Genomic DNA, 19,675 nt, shown 5'->3' on the forward strand with positions numbered 1-19,675 from the left:
CTGTTGGCTTTGGTTCTCTTATTTTACTCTGCCTGTCAATAAAACGCCTTGGATAACTGAGCAGAGTGTTTGGGTTAAAAATTCGGGTTCTTCCTTTAAACAGTCCTCAGTGCAAATTCAACGTGCTCATATAAATAGTTCCTTTACCAATACACGTTTACATTTAATTGGTGTAAAGCTTGTGAAATTCAGATACTGGCCAGACCATGTTGACTTCCTATACACCATTCTTTTATTGGAGCCCTCACTCCTTCGTATGATCAGTATATCCAGGATGGGCAACTGGTCATCTACTTCATACTCAATGGTGACTTTCAGGTTGGGATGACAGTTGTTGTTCAAATGATCCACAAAGTCATCAATACTCTGTCTTGATAGGCAAAAAATCAGTGTATCATCTACATAATGTTTATATTATATATGACAAAAATCCATATAGTCAGCCTAGCTAAACCAATCCTTATAGCCTTCCTAAATAAGCTCTTGACTCACCCCATGTTCATTGTGAAGAGCCTGGTTGAAAAGAGATAATCTGAGGATGTTCATAATGAAGCCCTGATTCTGCTTCCATCTATGTTTTTTCCTTTCCTTTCTTGTTTTTCTTTTTCTTCTTTTCTCAGAGCATTTATCCTAAAGTTTATGGAATGTGGGGAGCCAATGTCTTTGAGGAGAAATATTTTTCATCTCCTCATGCAAGCACTCATGTACATAATTTTGAACTAGAGCCTATAAAGTAACAATTTTCAAATTAATTGACTTGGTTAGCAGCTCCATATTGTTCATAATAATCTAATAGTTTCTGCATATTTTTGGATCTGTGTTTTTAAAATGTCCTTGTTCTTTTTTTCTTGTTTTGTTTCAGGATTATGGCATGTGGGAACGTGGTGATAAGACAAATCAGGGCATTCCTGAGTTGAATGCAAGCTCTGTTGGAATGGCAAAAGTAGGAATGTTTCTGTTTTTTTTTTAAATAAATCAGAAATAATTACAGCCACTTGTAAGCGGATCGAAACTTATAACTGATACCTACAGACTTGAACTTAACAAAGCTTATTTCGTGGTATTCACATGTTTATTTGTAATCTTGAAATCAAAAAGTACTGTAGTAACCAATAGATTTGTCACTGATTTGATAAGGATCTTGATTAATTTTCTGGCTGTGAACGTAAAATATGTTCAAACAAGCCAGTGGATAAGAACCAACTGAGTTTTTTGGGACAGGGAAATCAACAAACTGGAATTTGTCCATCTTTAGCTGCAAGATCAATATTCCAAGATGTATAGAAGTATTACTAACCATAGATCCTTTTGCAACTGATTGAAGGGATTGTAATTCATATTTTTGACCAGGAACAATTAAATGATGACCTCATGCTAATATACCTCATTATAAACTGGCTTGTTTTTATTAAAGCTGCTATTTTCACTATATGGCAGTTGTGTTAGTACATATCAACTAGGAGTGGTATAAAAATACCAAATTGAGTCACCTTGAAGAAAACAAGATAATTTCTAGATCTGTTCTTGTGAAAGTTGGGTTTTTAAAATTAATGTTTAAAATTAAATAGTGGAAAATGCTTAATATTACAAAGCATTAAAAACTAGTTTCACAGTGCACAGGACTATGGATGAAGTCTTTCTTTTGTATTAATACAGCTGAGTTGATTGCAAGGCTTGTGCAACTGCTTTCAAAATTGGTTCTGATGGTCATTATTCTGATTGCATTGATGATTTGAAAATAAATGCTCATGCAAAACTTATTTTGTAATGCTTAGCACTGCCTTAATACTTAATTATTTTTAATAGTTTATGTATAAACTATTCAATATTTGGTTGCACCCCTATGCTCACTTAATGGGAAAAATTCATCCACATTGAAATTACCTTTACATAAATTTATATAGAGATACTCTTTTTTGAGGAAGGGGTACCTTTGAGTCAATCGTTGACCCCTGATATTTACCTGGCCAGTCTCTAAAGTTTTCTTGTTATGGTTCTTCAGAAACGCTTTGCCATTAGAAATGATTTGCTTTGCATCGCTGAAGGCTTTCTGAAATGATTTAGGATTTCCTGCTCAAACAGGGGTTTGGATTGGAAGACCTCCAATGGTCCCTTTCAACTCTATTATTATATTTTCTATGTTCATTGCTTCTTTACTAGAGAGAGAATGAGTGACCCAAGGCTATTTAGCTTCATACCTAAGATGGAACTACAACTCATAGTCTCCCAGTTTCTAGTCTATTGCCTTAACCAGTACACCACGCAGGCTCAGGGATTACAGGCATATGAGTTAAATTTCCTTTGCTAGTAATGAGAAATGACAAATGTTTTTTCTGAAGGCTGCTTTGGAAGCAATTGATGAGCTGGACCTGTTTGGAGTTGGAGGTGGACATAAGTCAGTTATTCATGTGCTTCCAGATGAAGTTGAACATTGTCAGGTAAATATGAGTCTTTTTCATTGGGATATCCAAGAGGCTGTAATGAAGCTCTTTTAAAGTTCTTAACCAAATAGTATATGTGAAGTCAAGGGATTGGGGGGCAGGGGTGAAATTCAACCACCTCGGCCCACCTTGGGAGAGGAGGTAGGGACCATATGAATCGGTAAAAAATCACCCCAATCGCTCCTGGTTGCTATTACTATTATACCAAGCCATGCCCGCAGCCCACAGAGCCAGTAGGAGAAAATTTTGAATTTCACCCCCAGGGGGGTGAGGGTAAGGAGAGAAAGATAAATTTCCTTTCATGAATTCTGAAATGCTTAGTCTCTAATTCGCCTTCCATACTTGAAACCAGCATCTGGTAAGTGACCTGAAGGATTAATTATAATCAGTTTTACATAATCTGTCTCTAAGATCTATTGCCATTTTCTCTTTTAAAAGAGGTGATTTTAACAAACTCAGAGAAAGCTTGGGAAAAATTCCTTGGATGAAAATCCTAAAGGGGAACAACTCAAGAAGCTTAGGAAACTCTGAAAAATTTGGTCATAAAAGCCCAGTCCAGCACAATGCCACTGAAAAAGAAAAACAAGAAATCCAAGAAAAAACCAGCATGGTTGCACAAAGATATCTCTGACAAACTGAAAGGCAAAAAGGACAAGTACAACAAATGGAAAAAGGGACACATAACTAAGGCAGAATATTACCCAAACTCTGCAAAGATGAAAGAAGAAAAATAAAGGTTCAAAATGAACAAAGACTTGCAACAAAAGTCAAAGATTTAAAAAAAAGTTTCTTTCAATATATATGTCAGGATTCCGGCAGTTACCCAAGAAAAAAATTAAAGAAAACGGATGATCCACTAAAGTAGGGATGTCAAACTCAAGGCCCATGGGCCGGATGTGGTTGGATCAGCCCACACGGCTATCATGGAAACAGGTGTGCATGCGTACAGGAGGCAGCAGGTGCACATGAGCACAGGCCTGACCCGCACCAACCCAGCAGGCATGCACATCACAGGAAGTAAGTGCATGCCAGGATAGTGTGGACCAGGCCTATGCAAGCGTGCACCCACCTCCTGCGCACCTGCCTGCTGCGATGGGATTGGTTGGGCCAAAGCAATGCAGGCAGGCCCCTTACCGTTTCCAGGACAGCCGTGCTTACCAGCATTTCAGGTGTGCGCACGCAAGGGGGAGCTGGTCCTTCAAGAAGCAGGTGTGGTGGCACCAGCAGCCAGCAGAGTCGGGGAGGCACGTGGTGTGGATCACCAGATGTCTGTTGTGGTCTGCCGGCAGCCTGTGGAGCTGGCAGCAGAGTTGGGGAGTGGGGAGAAACGTGGGCCAGTCCTGGAGTCTGGGGAAGGCTCGGATGAGGGATCTGCATCTGACACACAGATGGTGCCAAGGTCATCTGGGAGTTATATGCTGATTCCAGAGTCTCCAGAATCTGACATCAGCAAGGCAGAGGAAAGGGGGAGCCTGTTCCCAGTGCGTGCTTGCGCAGAGCTTCCAAAAGGAAAGAACAATTAAGACAAAAGGGGCAACTCGGGAGTAAGGCTTGGACATGATTGACATAAAGGAGGAGTAAAGGGACATGAGTCTTTGCAGAAAGCAGCTTTGTTAGTTCTGATTGGTTTAAACTCTGAAGCTCCATATTGACTTTGTGCTCCATTTGGCCTTGTACCGCTAATTGGCAATTTAGTCATTGGCAGCATTTCAAAGAAGATACAGGCAAGTGCTTATGAGCCTTATTCCAAAAAGCCTGGCAGATTTCTCTTGGACTATTCACAAACTGTTTGGGATTCATTACGAGCTGTAAATGAATATAATTCAGAGCCATTGAAATAAAAAGAACAACATCCCTGCTCGATCCCATGTGGCTGGGACAGGGCAGGCGGCTGCTGCCAGGTTGCAGCTAAGCTCCGCGCCTGCACCTTACTTTGTCTTGGCCCACTGCAGTGGCAATAGCCAGAGGCAGTGGTGCAGGAGAGAGGCACATGGTCCAGCTTGTGGATGCTCTGGGCAGCCACATGGTATGGAACAGGTGCATCCAGTGGTCCATGTCACATGCCTCCCCCCAACTTTGCCTATTGCTGGTGTCGCTGCCGCTGCTGCCATGTCTGTTTCTTGGAAGGCCAGCTGCAAAGCTCCTGCTGCCAGACAGCTCCCCCCTGCACATACGTGCACACATCTGAAAGTCTGGAGATGTTGGTGCATGTGCGGCGCTTAACTGCAACATGGTAAATTGGAAAAAGCTAATAAGGAGTTGGAAAGAACAGTAATCTTTTTGGAGGTAGAAAAGGCAGCCCACTATCTAAGATTTCAAAATTTAAAGGAAGAAAAAGGGGAAGATTTGCTGGAGGTGATGGTGGATATACTGGAAAAGGCGTTAGGGATGGAAAAAGAAGAGATGTTCACAGAAATGGACGAGTTGTACAGAGTAATGACAAACTATGCAAGGAGGTATAACCTCCCAAGGGAAGTCCATATCTGACTAGTTAAAAAATTGATCCGTGATGAAATTTTACATAAGATGAGAGATGAGCCAATCGAATACGGGGGGGAAACAACTGTTTTAAAACAAGTACCAAAAATAATAAGAGAGCTAAGAACCACTTCCTAACACTTCCTAACAACAAAGTTGATAAAACACAATGTGAACTTTAGATGGTTGACGCCAGAAGGCATCATGGTCGCATGTCAGGAGAAAAGATTTAGGCTGGATACACTTGATAAAGCAGAAGAGTTTTTTGACCAACAATTTATAAATGAAGAAGAAACAGAAGAATCAGTTCCAGAGAAAGAAACAACAGAAGAAAGAGGTATGGAAGCAACAAATACAGAAGGAAATACATTAGATAATAAAGAGAGAAGGTATGGAAGACGAGGAAATAGGGAAGAATACAAAAGGATAGATAATGAGTCTAAAGAAATTAGAATCAAAAGAAGCACTAGACAAAGGAACAGATAAAAACCGGGATAGATGTGAAGTGATATCGATGAACATTAATGGTATAAACTCCTCAGTGAAAAGAAAAAAATTGTTTAAGAATTTACAAAGATTAAATGTTGATATAATAGCCCTACAGGAAGTACATATAACAGAGAAACAAAAATACCTGTTAGACAACAAAAAATAAGGGAAATTTTTTTCGGCACTTGATGTACAAAAGAAAAGAGGGGTGACAGTGTACATAAAGGGTTGGATTTTAGCCAAAGAAATTTTTAGAGATAATGACGGTAAGATGTTGATGGTTGAAACTGAATTGGGAAATAAAAAGATATTATTGGTGGTAATATATGTACCAAATGGGCCACAAGAAACTTTTTTCAAAAAATTATATAATAAAATTAAGGACTTGCAATACGAGGAAATTTGTATTTTGGGTGATTTTAATGCGGTTGTTGATAAAATACTGGACTATACGAGATTAGAGAGGAAGAAAACTACCAATTTTTTTTTATGATTTGATGAAAGAAGTTATCATCTATGATGCAGGGAGAGAAAGAAATCTGGAAAAAAAAAACCATACATATTACTCTAATAGGCAGCAGTCCTGGTCGAGATTAGATATGGCATTGATGATGAAAAACAATATTTCAGAATTAATTTATATTAAATATTCAATTAATATTGAAACAAACCTATGGGCAGAGCACAGCACAATTAGATTTAGTTGGACTGAGCAAAAAAAAAGCCTTTAGAAGGACGCCTCAAAGGTCAATTCTAAAAGAGGAAGATTTTAACTTCAAATTGAAAAGAGAACTGGAATTCTTTTTCGAAGAAAATAAAGAGGAGGACACATCTCCACAAAATAATTGGGATACAGTAAAAGCGTCTATAAAAGGAGTGGCAAAAAATGCATGGCAAAAAAAGAGTAAAGAGCAAAAATAACGAAAGATATTTGAACAGGAATATAAAGAGATGGAGAGGAAATTACAAGAGGACCCCCCCCCAAAAAAAAACAAATTAAATTACAAATGGACTTATTAAAACATAAGATAAATTTATTAGAGAAGGAAGAATTAGCCCAACAACTAAAAATGACAAAACTTCCTATGTTAATACTACAGTTTAATGCCAGATTTTACATACTGTAGGTCCATTTAATCTACAATCAACAATCTATAATTGACAGCCATTTCTATTTACTATTCTGGAAATTTACCTCTGCTGTTAGGTCTTGTATTGTCATGCTATTTACACTAGTTTTTGTTATTAGTTGAATAATAAAAATACAATAGTATAAATAACTTTTCTGCCTGGAAAAGCAATTTACTATTAAACAACGGGGTATAAATTTAGAAATAAAAAGTTTAGTGGAGTATGAAAAATGTTTGCCAGTTATATCTGGTAGAAGAGATAGGAAAAAAGTTATAGTGAACTGTGGAAAGAAAGTAGAGAAAGGAAAAAAATGCATCTTGAGCCTGTGTCAAATGTCTACCATGGCCATGACCACCATGACTGTAGAGTTGTAATTGCCATGCCCACCCCCAACCCTCCAAGATCAAACACAACCCTGATGCAGCCCTCAATGAAATTGATTTTGACACCCTTGGACTAGATGATATACAAGGTCCCTTCCAACTCTGTTATTCTATTCTATGGAATGCACAGTTTAGGGCGTATCAAATTTTTCAACTTTCAGTTTCCAAACAATAGGGGTGTTCAGAAGTTGTGATATTCCTTAGGGATTGTAAAGATATTTTGATTATTTTAATATAATTTAGATGTGCTTGGTAAGTAACTATATAAATATCATAACTTTTTAACATTTTGTTTGTGTACATACATTTACAAATTGCATACATAGTTGAATGAAGTTTCTGATGATCATGGTTTTCAGTCGATTGATACTGGTCCTATGCTGTTGCTTGAGAAATCGGGCATGGATGTATTAGAAAATAATTTCTTGGAGACTGTCTTTTTCATAACAATTTAGAATCCAAACTAGCACTACCGATATTTCTACATCTGATAATATACTTTGGAATGAAACTAATGGTTTTTTAATCTTTGTTTTTCTTGTTTTTCAATGCTGCTTATGTATGTCCTGCTCAGTCTATTCTATACTCCATGTTACCGAGGGCATCCACATCAAAAGAGATTGATGCTGGCCTTTTGTCCATTATTTCTTATCCAGCCTTTGCCATAGAAGATATGAACATTGTTAATGCAACAAAAAATGAAATTATCACCAAGTTGCAAGTATGTCTTTAATTTTGGCTTAAAATAAGTCTTTGATTAATTTATTTTTGAGTAATATATTCAACCTTACCTGTTACCAACAGATAAGGCTTATTCGGTATGATTAAGAATAGTAGTTTATATAAAACCATTCCTGCATCATAAACATTGTATATCTTTACAGGGACGTTATGGCTGCTGTCGTTTCCTCCGAGATGGCTATAAAACACCAAGAGAGGTTGGATTGCCGAAACTTTCTAAGCTTTACAACTTTATGTTAGTTTTACATGGGCTGTGCCTAGCTTCCAAATAAACATAAAACATTGGAATATTACAATATGTTAGTACAGATTTAGCAACAAATAAGCAAGGTCAAATAAACAGGGACGAGAAATCCTATTTTAAAATTTCAGTGCCATTGCTGGTATTTGTCTTGTTGAAACCAGGCTCGAATAAAATGAAAGTTAGTTTCTAGGAGAAGTGGGTCACAGCTCCTTTCTCATTTAGAGAGTTTGATTTCTTACTCAAGCAACAAAGGACAAATACTGAGAAATCTGTTGCCAGTTGCTTAGTTAAATCATAAAAATTCCAGAACTGTATAGAGTGCAATAAGGCTAAACAATCACTGCTGTAATCAGTAGATTACAATTTATGTCCAATATTTTTTCATGTGTTTCTGTAGTGTTCACCCTCTGCCAAAAATTCCAATACAACAGAGTTCAGCTGCTTTGCACTGAAATGTATTGAATAAAAGAATTCTTAATTCTGATTGATGAAGCCCAAATAAGAAATTTTAATTCTCTTGGTGTAGGTATATAGGTACATATATGTATGTAGGTAGATATGTATAGGAGGCAAATAAATTTTAACGAACAAATATTGTTGTATAACTGAGATTGATTCCCATATCCAATTCAGCTTATTCAGAACCTACATGGACATTCATTTATAATATTCTTACCTCAAATATTCTTCACTGATAATAGAATGATAGTGGAATGACATTCTGGGAGAGGCAGTTACAGCTTGGCAAACTGCCTTGTGAATTAACGGTAAAACGAACTGTGTGGTGGACTGAAATATTATAAATGGATCATAATCAGATTGGTACTAATTGTAATTTATTCTACATTCTTCTGAAATGCTATGTTCAAAACTTTGGGAATCAAGCAAATCCATATTTGCACAGGGAAAGTAATTTTTTTTAATCCCAGTGATTTTTTTTAATATCCTTTGATTTCATTTAATTTTTTGTTGGATCCTAGGTGCTTTGAATTTTTCTGATTAAGCCATTGATCTTTCCAGCCTATTTTATAGTTGTCCCCTGAGAGATGTTTGGTGTCTACAATTCTCGCATTATGCAGCTTTAATAATATGATTTTGAGGCAATCTTATATATTTTGAATGAATAATTTTAGTCATTTTTATGAGGTGGAGTTATTTATCTTACATTGTATATACTACCTTGAGTCTTATGAATGGTTGATTTGAAAATATTAAAGAACTACCAGTAAATATATTTATAACTTTAATATGGGAAAAGCATGGAGAATTTAACCATGATTTTTTAATATATAATTTTATGTATAGTTTTTTTCTTTAACATACACAAGTGCCTGGTGAACAGTGTATTGTCTGGGTCAATTTACTTTATACACAATATAGCAATAATAATACTGTTTAGGAATACATGATAGCAATCTTTCAACTTCTAACATTTATATATACATAATAATTATACTGTATTATATTATGTAGCAGTATACATAATATTTTCCCAATTTCTACTTTCTACCTCTATTTTCTAACCCTTAATAAGGAAAATCCCATATTAAGAAGTATTCTATATCTACCCATCATGTTTTACCCTTTTTAGTATTTCAATTCTTACTGGCTTTTTGATAAATATCCCAAAATCCTCCATTGGGATATTGTATTCCCTTACATCACTCATATTTAGTCTAAGTATTTCATCTGCCTCCACATCTATCTCTTGCTGTCTAATCTCTAGAGCACCCATCAATAACTCTTTCATCACTTCTGGGAGATCTTTCTCTTTGTCCTTTTCTATATTTTGACCTCTTAAAGAGTAATTTGCCAGCTCTATTTCAAATTCAATTTTTTTTCTGTTTCCTTATCTACTTGTGTCATTTGCTTCTATTTCTTTGCTCCTTCTAATTTTTCCTCTATTTTCTGAATTGTTTGTTCATTTTTCATTGTCATTTGCTGAGGGTTTTCTAGTCTCATATCTAGTATCATGCAACAGCTTCTTCATCTCCCTATGATTCCTTGTTATAATTTCCTGAATACATTGAAGCATCAATAGTATTTCTTTTTGAAATATATTTATTTTTCCTTGTAACATTTTGCTTTAATTTAATGGTTACTCAATAATCCACCAAAATCCCAATGTCCCAATTATCCAGGAACACCAAAAAAGCCAATATTAAAAAAATTGCTCAGTCCCAGAACTGTTCCTCAGAATCCACAATATTTATAGTTCACAAAATCTTCCAATTTGTGCCTGTAAGTTGTCCAAATTTATAAGTCTTTTAATTTTTCTTTTTTCTCCTCGTGAGATGTTCTATCAAATAGTATTTATAATCTAGAATGACTCCCCAGATTATCCCATGCCTCATTAATCCACAGAGATAAGTGTAGTTTTGAGGGCAGTTTTTATTGTTCATAATCCATACTGCTTTAGAAATCTTCAAAAGGCTCACCAGTTACTCCCAAACAGCCAAAAGCAAATAGATATAAAACCAAAGAAATCAAAAATATGGTCTTCTAGGTGTTGTTTGCCTTCACTTTCCTCCCCTTTTTGTTCTGCTGTTTCCCTTCTGTTATCAATCCTCCTTTCCTATCAAGGTCTTTTCCCACCATGTAGTAGTATATCTTTTTTCACTAGTAGGTGGCATCCCAGCACTACCTTCCAGCATTAAAAGGAAGCAGAAGATATAACAACTGATTATCAAAATAATCCATTTTTCTTTCAGTAGTCAAACAATATTATCAGCCAATTAAAATAACTGTTTACAATACTGCAAGTCTGGTCTTTCTATCTTTTAAAGCTTCATAGTCTCCCATTAATTTTTCCCCCTCTTTTGGGTCTGTAGTCTGTCTCCATATGTTAATTCGCTGCTTCCTCAGCATTTTGGGGAATCATTCTGTTAAGAAATTTTTTAATTTGGGTTTAATTAAGTCTCTAATATAGAAGTTGAAAATCATATCACCCAGTTCCAATTCACTGTTCACAAACCACTCCAGCTCATAATCTTCTTGTCCTGGTTGTCAGTTTTGGTCTGGCCAAAATGGCCATCATCTTTGCTGCTGTTCAGGAGGGTTTATTTGGATCAAGCAAGGAAACCACTGTTTCCTTGCAATTGACAAAGAGTCCCTCCTATCTTCACCACTCCTCTAGGGTGGCTTTGGCCTCGTACAGACTCCTGGCAAGCGGGTATTGGCTGGGTTTTGCTGAGCTCCACTAACCCACATCCATACCGCTGTAACGCCAAACGGTCACCCTAAAAATGAAATATTTGAGCCACTAATTTAATTAAGATTAATTTATATTCATACTAGGATAGTGAAATGAAAGATGCCAAATGAAAGATGAAAGATGCTAAATTGCATCTAGACAAAGATGTGACCTGGATCATGACTTTTAGCATATCTAGTTTTAAAAGATTTATAATTACATTGTTAATTATAATCAACAGTGCAGAATTACCATTTTTATTCCTCCAATGTTCCAGAAGATGATTTTCTAGCTTCTCCAGAGCTTTGCCCTTAACCATCCAAACTTACTTCCAGGAACTGAGAACAGCTTTAGGAAAGGGAATGGGAGAGAGATGGGGATAATATTAAAATGGTAGCGTGAGGAAACCATTGAAGCCACTGAATCATCTCCTCTTCTCAGTGCAAGTATTCAAATTGAGGCAGCCACTAGGAATAGTTGCCTAGGCTCCTCTTGAACACATCTGGAGAAGAGAATCCACTCTTTAGGTCAGTTGTCCCCTCTGACTAGCCACTCATGTGGTCCAATTCTGAGTAGGCAACAGCCTGATAGTGGGCCAGGGGCTAGGATTGGGGATCCCTGCTCTAGGTAAACATAAAGCAGCTGTTTTTCTAATATTGATTCAGAACTTGCCTGCCTCTAACTTAACGCTGTTATTTTCTATCTTGCACTTCAGAACAATGGGAACAGACAAGGGATGGTAATGACATAAAATACATCACAATGTTGTGATGAAAACTCCATTCCTGGCACATTTGCATGTAATATAGAAGAACTTGCATTATGATGTCATGATGGACATGTTATCATTTTGAGATGGCCACAGCTAGCTGCCACTCTTCTGAGAACAGGTTTTGACTCATTATTTGATGAATACTGTCATATCTTCTCTTCAGCCTTTTTATTTCAAAGCTAAACATTCCTTCAATCTCTTTTCCTAGTATCTAACCTTCTGATCATTCATATTTTTTCATCAACAGGTACTGTATGCTAATTTTTTTCTCTTCCTGTTATTTTTAATACATCCTGTTTATCTTGTTTATTTCCTATACAAAGAGTGCTGGGATATAGCCCTTAACTTAAACTTGCTGTAGAATAGATTCGACATAGCAGCAGTCTCACTTCCTCCTAAACCTAAAGTGAGATATTCTTCTCAGGGTTTTTATCTCTGCCAGATTAAATTGAAAGCCCCTTTGTTCAGGCTCACTGTGCACTTGAAATAAGATTTAGTATTCGCTATAAGATGCAGCTTATTGTATGCTGACAGTCATTGGATTGTTGAGTTCATGTTCCTAGAAATCAAATCTGTCCTATTGACACAATTCATTGCAGGATTATTTTTCTCTCACTTTATGCACATTATTCTTTCTCTTTCCAGACATCTTGGTATTAGAGGAATAGATGACTAGGCCTCCAGAATTCTCAGTTTCTTGGTGTTCTAAAAAGGCTTGATTACTTTACATATAAATGTGGGGTGAAAATTCCATCCAAAACTCCTTAGGACCTTGGAGATTAATAGGATGTTAATATTAATAGCGGCAAAATATTTTCTGCAATAAAGTGAAATGGTAACAATAAACTATGCAATTAATATATTTCTAGGATCCAAACAGATTACATTATGATCCTGCTGAGCTCAAGTTATTTGAGAACATAGAATGTGAATGGCCTGTATTCTGGACATATTTTCTAATTGATGGAGTTTTCAATGATGACAGAATTCAGGTGGGTAAAATAAAATATTTTGGATCAACTTTAGTGTTTAGTGTATTGCTGCCAGAATTTTTCTGGATGAAGGGATAGCAGAAGGATGGGCTCTAAATATGTGTGCGCATGTGTGCACATGTACACACAGAGACATACACCATTTCTACCCCACATACCCGCAGTGAGGCCAGGCCTGGTCTCAGTATGCTGGAAAAGAGTTGATTTAGGTGGTCTAGTCTTAAAAAAATTAAGATAAATCTTCTGCAAGTGAAAAAATGTTAACACATTAGGCAGCAGAAACCTCAATCTCAACTCTTGCCCTGACTTTCTAATTGCAGCAAGCATAAATGTCACCTTCTTACACTGAAATGCTTCTTATCTGGTTTTGTTGCAGAACCAGACCCTTTGCTCTCTTAAATTTGTTCTTTGGCTCAATATTGGTGAGGGCTTATAAAGCTAAAACAATCTTCTTTGACAACAGATCAACATTCTCACTGCTAGAATGTTTTCAGCAGAATAAGGTTGTTTCTGTACTGTTTAGGTTCCCCCCCCCCCCACCCTTTTATTTGAATACAGTTCTTTATTTATTAGATTATATGCCTGACTATTTTGTTCACTTTGTTTCCCTTTTGTCTCCTAGAAATAGCCTGCTATTATAAAAAGTCTTTTGTGTTTCCCAGGTGCAGGAATACAGAGAAGCCTTGGAAGGGATCCTTATTAGAAAAAAGAATGGAATTCTTCTGATGCCAGAACTGTATGCAGTTCCACCAGATAAGGTCTTCCTACCAAATTGCCTTAATCTGGAAAGAATTCATTTATGACATAAAATGCTCTTCCCTGATTTGTAGATAGGTTATACATAATCTCTCTATAAAGGTGATCCATACTTATCTAGTGAATTTTGTGGATATAACAGAGTTGAAGCCCCACTGCAGTTTGTGGCTTTGAATAATTTTGCCCTCAGAATGACTGTTTTCCCCCTATTGAATATGAGCCTGAATATCATACGCTGTCTATGAAATTGGAAAAAAAATCTGTGGATGAATTAACTTTTCCATAGATACATTAGTGTATTTTCTACCTTCTACCAAATAACTTTTACATGTTATTTCTTTGTTCATTTATTGCAAGCAAAGATTATAGTGCTGTAAACATATAGATATTCACTCTAAAACCTGCTTGCAACTGCCAAATAAACTGTTGCTAAAAGAGAAGAGACTTTCTAGATTTTGGTCACTGAACATCTCAAGTTATGCATAAATTCACATGAATCAGTGCTCATTCACTATGATTGGTCTTCCAGGCGAGTGAAGAGTATGAAAATCCTCACACAGTGGATCGTGTTCCAGCAGGAAAACTTCCTCATCTTTGGGGCCAGTCATTGTATATTCTTTCTGCCCTCCTAGCAGAGGTAAGTCCTCTTTTATACAATTTGTCTGGGTTTTTTTTTTTGTAAAGCTCCTTTTCATTCTATCTGTTTTCTAACACTTTTTCCCCCTTTGCCCTTACCTCTTTTTAGGCATAACTGCAAGTGAGCCAAAATGGCAGGCATGATCATAGATTGATATCCTGCCCTTTTCTTCATGCATAAAATGTTCACATCTGCCATTTTGTGCTTCCCCCCGCCCCCGCCTTTGCTTCTCTCATTTCAGAGACATCTTCTCCTTCCGCAGTCAGCAAGCTAGAATATTTCTATAGGTTGGAATTGCTTGTTGAGGACTTTTGAAAACAGATCAAGGACTTTATCCATCAAGTTGAGAATTGTACATGGTTTACGGGAAAACTGATCTAGTTCTTAATGAATTTGTTATTTCTGAAGTCCCCGTGCTAGATGGTAACACTATTGTCACAAATGAAATTTCATTTCTTCCTTTCTTTCATTTTAGGGATTTTTGGCTACGGGTGAAATTGATCCATTAAACAGAAGGTTTTCAACCGCTTTTAAGCCTGATGTGGTTGTTCAAGGTTGGTAATTATTCATGTGAAATTTTTAACCCTGTAGAGAAAGGTGGAAAGAGAAATGAAATAACATAATAGAAGGCTGTCGCTTCTATCCATGAAATGTTCTAACAGATGTACAGAAGGGTAGTGGCTACTAGTAAGACATGTCACTAAGTCTTAGGTGGTTGCTGAGTCAAGTGCTGATGCAGTTCAAGTATCAAAATGTGTGACAATTTTACTTTTCTAATTATCACTCTCTCTGTTTCTATTGATTGCTCATGATATACACAAGTTGGGTTCTTAACTGTTCCTTTTTAGTAGATATTTCACAGTGAATACAGGCAGTTCTCAACTTACAACCACAATTGAGACATGTCTTACTTAACAAATGAATTTTGCCCATTTTATTTTGCTTTATTGACTTTCTAAAGTCAATTCTGGATTGAAGCTGCAGAAAATAAGGGCAAAAATGGGTAGCAGTCTGATAAAACATGGTCACTAGTTTTAACTAGTTTGGTTATAAAATGGCTTCATAAGGATTCAGAAAAAGCATTTCAGACCTTGTACAACTTGCTGTTCTTTAAAGTAGCCTGATCTCTCTCAGATTTAGACATGGGATTGAAAGAAGGTATTGCTTCTTAAAAGTTATTATAGCTTTAATGAATGAATTATAGTTTTAGGAATGAATTCCTTACAGTAAAAGCAGCAGCTTGTTTGCAGGCTTGTACAAAAGTCAGGAAAAAATCAGGCTGTTTTGACGCATAGCGGAGTCAGGGTTATAAGACCAAGTTACAGTCACAAACACTCAGTCACAGCTTTTCCTGTTTGTATGTGGGTGCAGTTCCAGCACAAAGGCAAAAGGAGCAGGGCTTCACTAAGTTATACAATGGAACTGCCTTTTAGGGATTTTTTTTTCATTTTGTTTTTTTATAATTTTTTGAAATATAATTTTATGCATAAACATTTTTGAATACAGCGTTTTGTCAGAGTATAGCATTCACAAGAAACAAAAACCATAGCTAATACTATAATAGATAACCCATTAATTGATAATAATGATAATAATATAATAACACATAAATTAATAGCACTAATAATACTATGATAACTCCCATATAATAAAAATATCACCCAAAATTTTAAATACATTTAAATCTATTAAATTTATTTATAAATTTAAATCTATTTAGGGGAATTTTTAAGTCCACTTCTCCAGATGTTCCTATTGTATAATTTTTAATACCTATGTATTCCAAAATTTTGGATAAGGTGGGATGGTGTACAGGACTGTGTTTTGTGAAGCCCCTCTCCTTGAAACATTAAAGCAGCTGCATTCTTGGATGCTTACCCAACTTCGCCGAAAGGCATCCCTGTCTGTGTGTGCCTGCAGGTGTCCATTTGCGTTGCTGGCTGTGCTAGACGTGATGTTATCTGAGTACACACATGCACATGTAAAGAACTAGAGACAATCTTTATAGCAGCTAATATATTGAGAAGAGGCGCTGTGCCTGTTCTAACATGTTTTATAATAAGGCCATTCAGAATGCTTAGTACAAACCTAGTAAAGTATCATTCTAGTAGGCAATCATCTCCATTTATTTAAACTACTCCAACACTAATTCAGTGAAAACATCTTATTTTTCACTGAAGATCCTCTTTGATTGTGCTCTATTCACATAAAAATAAAAGTAATTGTCATCCTTGATTGTGGTTCTTCATTTTGTTTTCTGAATAGTAACCATTCTAGCTGAAACAAATGAAATTAAGAAACTCTTACGACATCATGGAATTAATGCACAAAGCATTGTTGACCTGAGTCCCACCAGAGTGCAGCCATCTCGGATTCTGAGTAATCTTTATGCTAAGCTTGGTAGGTGCTGTTAAAAAAATAGCTGAGTAATCTTATTGGACTTTTCCAGCATTGTGCCACTGAGACACTTTTAATAAATTTTAATGATTGGTTTTCAGTAAGCTATTTAAAAAATACTGGAAGTCAGTACTGGATTATAAAAACAGTTTTCAGTATACTGTAGGAAGTACAATTGTGTGTTTTTAGGACTTTAAAGCCCAATTGTACTCTTATATTAAAGGAATTACTGCATTATGAGTCTGGTGGTGCAGTGGTGATAATGCAGTATTGCAGGCTACTTCTGCTGACTGCTGGCTGACTGCTGTTTGGCAGTTCGATTCTCATTGGCTCAAGGTTGAGTCAGCCTTCCATCCTTCTGAGGTTGGTAAAATGAAGATCCAGGTTGTTGGGGGCAATATGCTGACATTGTAAAGGGCTGTAAAGCACCATGAAGCAGTATATAAGTCTAAGTGCTATTGTTATTCCCTGTGATAATAAATGTATTTCTTTTATATTATTAAAAAAGCAGGGTTCACCCTTTATGCTAAGCTATGATATAATTTGTCTGATTTTGGATCGGCACCAGTGGGGCAGCGAAGCAAGTTTCAGAATGACAAAAGAGGCAATGTGGCATGGCAGCACAAGGCTCACCTCTCTTCTAGATATATTGTGAAGTACCTGGATGTTGCTTTATTATTCTTACAGAAATAGCAACTTCTATGGCTTCTGCTTTATATTTAACAAACTATTAAAGCATTCCATGGTTTAACACAAAAATGATCTTCCTGTAGGGTAGATGTCAAGCACTCTTTTGCAGTCCCCAAAGCACTCTTGGAATCCATGGGGACAACATTATCAGATCGGTTTCTTTTCAGGATTGGAATGTAGTTAAGATGCAATTGGGTTGCCTTCTTTAAAAAAAATGGCTGTATTATTTATTGACTGGAAGTCTCATATGTACTTTTTCAAAAGTCAAGTGGACTTTGTTTTTTTCTTGAGGAAGATGTTTCATTTCTCATCCAAGAAGCTTTTTCAGTTCTGACTGAGAAATCTCCATAAACATACTGAGTGGTAGTTTACAGTTATATTGGAAAAGTTCCTTTTGAGTTAGGGAATATGCACTAATTCAATTTCTAGACCCGTCCATCCCCCATGGGTGGCAGCATCTACACCACCAGGGTTGATTTAAAATGAACTGTTGGATTGATTGAGGAATATATGATGGGCTGGACAAACATTTCTGTACTGTTGTCGAGAAAACTGTTAGGAGTTGAATTCCAGGTGCCTTTACTACCTACATAAACTAACAATTATTCTATTCAATTCAACACTAGGTAATCTCTAGTGACAGTGTTGATTTCAGTTGATAATTTTAAGCAAATTGGAGAAAGTGTAACTCAGTGTTTCTCAATCTTAGCAACTTTAGGATATGTGGATTTCAATTCCCTAGCCAACATGCTAGAATTTTGAGAGTTGGAACTCAGACAAAGTTTCCAAGATTGAGAAACACTGTTGTACCTTATGGTTTATGTGTGAACCAAGTCACTATTACTTGTAAAGCAAACCACAATTAAATTATAGCTTAGCATCCATCTTTTTCTAACATGTCTCCAGCTCTGAAGGATACAGCCAAACTTGCTTAAAGTATCAGATTTTAGAGATGAAACTTAGCTTGAATTGCATAACAATATACCATATATAGAGTGCATCTATGACAAGAGATTGGCAGTTCTAAAATGTGAATGTGATAAATATAAGTAGATACCAAATATTACTCTGGGATGTTTTTTTGTTTGCTTCATTTAGGGCGTAACAAGAACATGAAACTGAGTGGGAGGCCTTATCGGCATATTGGTGTCCTGGGAACATCCAAATTATATATCATAAGAAACCAAATATTTACTTTTACCCCTCAGGTAATTTTGTAAATATCAACAAGAACATTGGCTCTTTCCTACTGCTCTATTCTAGTTGCTTTTGGAACTGATATTACAAAGGTTAAACTGATGAAAATACTTGTTTAACTATGTAGAGGAGGACAAAGTAGAAGTACTAAGAAACTTTAACTTCCCACTTATAGAATCCTAGTCTTGCCGATGGCACAAGCCTAAAGGGAATAATAAATTAATACTACATAAGTTTTGTTGTTTGCTCTTGTGCTGCACGTTAAAAATTAGTGGAAAGTTTGTGAGTAAGGCTTAGAAGTAGGTAATTCTCCTTAAATAATTTCAATTTTATTTATTAGCATTTATGATGTAATCTGGCCTGACAAGTGATTCTAGTTTTTACATTAGGTTATCACCATTAACCAAAAATAATAAAATGCCTGTCCATAATTCTTTTACTTCTTTGACAACTTTTAGTGCATAACTGTGGTTATGTAATAAGATGAACAGAATTAAATAATTTATACTTTGATGTATCCTGCGTATTAGCCATATTTTGGCTAATAAATATGGAGAAGTATCAAGAATATTTTCTTCTGTTTGTAATTTATGAATGTTACACATTATAGATTTTCTATATTGTATGCTCTAGTTAGTACAACCTTGCCAATTATTTAAAATTTTATGATCATCTTAGAAATGTTATGGTTTACATAAAACAACTAATATAACCATTAGTAACATTAGGCTGAGACAGAAAATCCCACCAAGTTCAAGTGTGTGCATACTTCATGTAATCTTGTACCTTATTTCTGGCTCCTAAGTATCTAAAGATCAATATACTGAAATTCTGCAGCAAAATATAATAATTAGAGATTATTTTAAGTTGAGAAGGTAATGGCTTGTATCATAGATAACTCCTAGTTCCATTCCTGAAATTCTTAAACCATCAAATGAACATGAGCAACCCTCAAAACTAAACTGATAATTTTGGAATCATGCCTTCCAGTTTCCAGTATCCCACCAGAAGTAGTGCATCTGTATCGCTCAAATGTTTCTCTGTCCTAGCTTAAGATTTACCTAGAAGTAGGAAGATTTTGAGGGATTCTGGTCCCAAATTCTAGTCCTTGTAGATTTACTGTAAGACTATAAA

General features: G+C 36.0%; 1 protein-coding gene across 12 annotated transcripts in view; it reads left to right on the top strand.

The window, feature by feature from the left end:
- PHKA2 (phosphorylase kinase regulatory subunit alpha 2) overlaps positions 1-19,675 on the top strand; it is a 106,098-nt gene that overhangs the window by 17,240 nt on the left and 69,183 nt on the right. For all 12 annotated transcript variants that reach the window (XR_003375342.2, XR_015744532.1, XR_015744533.1 and 9 more), the window contains exons 7-16: positions 863-943; positions 2,340-2,438; positions 7,497-7,643; positions 7,807-7,860; positions 12,742-12,864; positions 13,527-13,622; positions 14,150-14,257; positions 14,733-14,811; positions 16,523-16,657; positions 18,443-18,552. Coding sequence is in view for 8 of the 12 variants with exons in the window: in XM_026714293.2 (XP_026570078.1) it covers positions 863-943; positions 2,340-2,438; positions 7,497-7,643; positions 7,807-7,860; positions 12,742-12,864; positions 13,527-13,622; positions 14,150-14,257; positions 14,733-14,811; positions 16,523-16,657; positions 18,443-18,552 (1,032 nt within the window). In the remaining 4 variants the exon portion in view is untranslated. The remainder of the gene's footprint in view (positions 1-862; positions 944-2,339; positions 2,439-7,496; positions 7,644-7,806; positions 7,861-12,741; positions 12,865-13,526; positions 13,623-14,149; positions 14,258-14,732; positions 14,812-16,522; positions 16,658-18,442; positions 18,553-19,675) is intronic.

The sequence above is a fragment of the Pseudonaja textilis genome, chromosome 8, assembly GCF_049901715.1.
Source record: "Pseudonaja textilis isolate UNSWEBS1 chromosome 8, rPseTex1.2, whole genome shotgun sequence".
Classification (NCBI taxonomy): domain Eukaryota; kingdom Metazoa; phylum Chordata; class Lepidosauria; order Squamata; family Elapidae; genus Pseudonaja; species Pseudonaja textilis.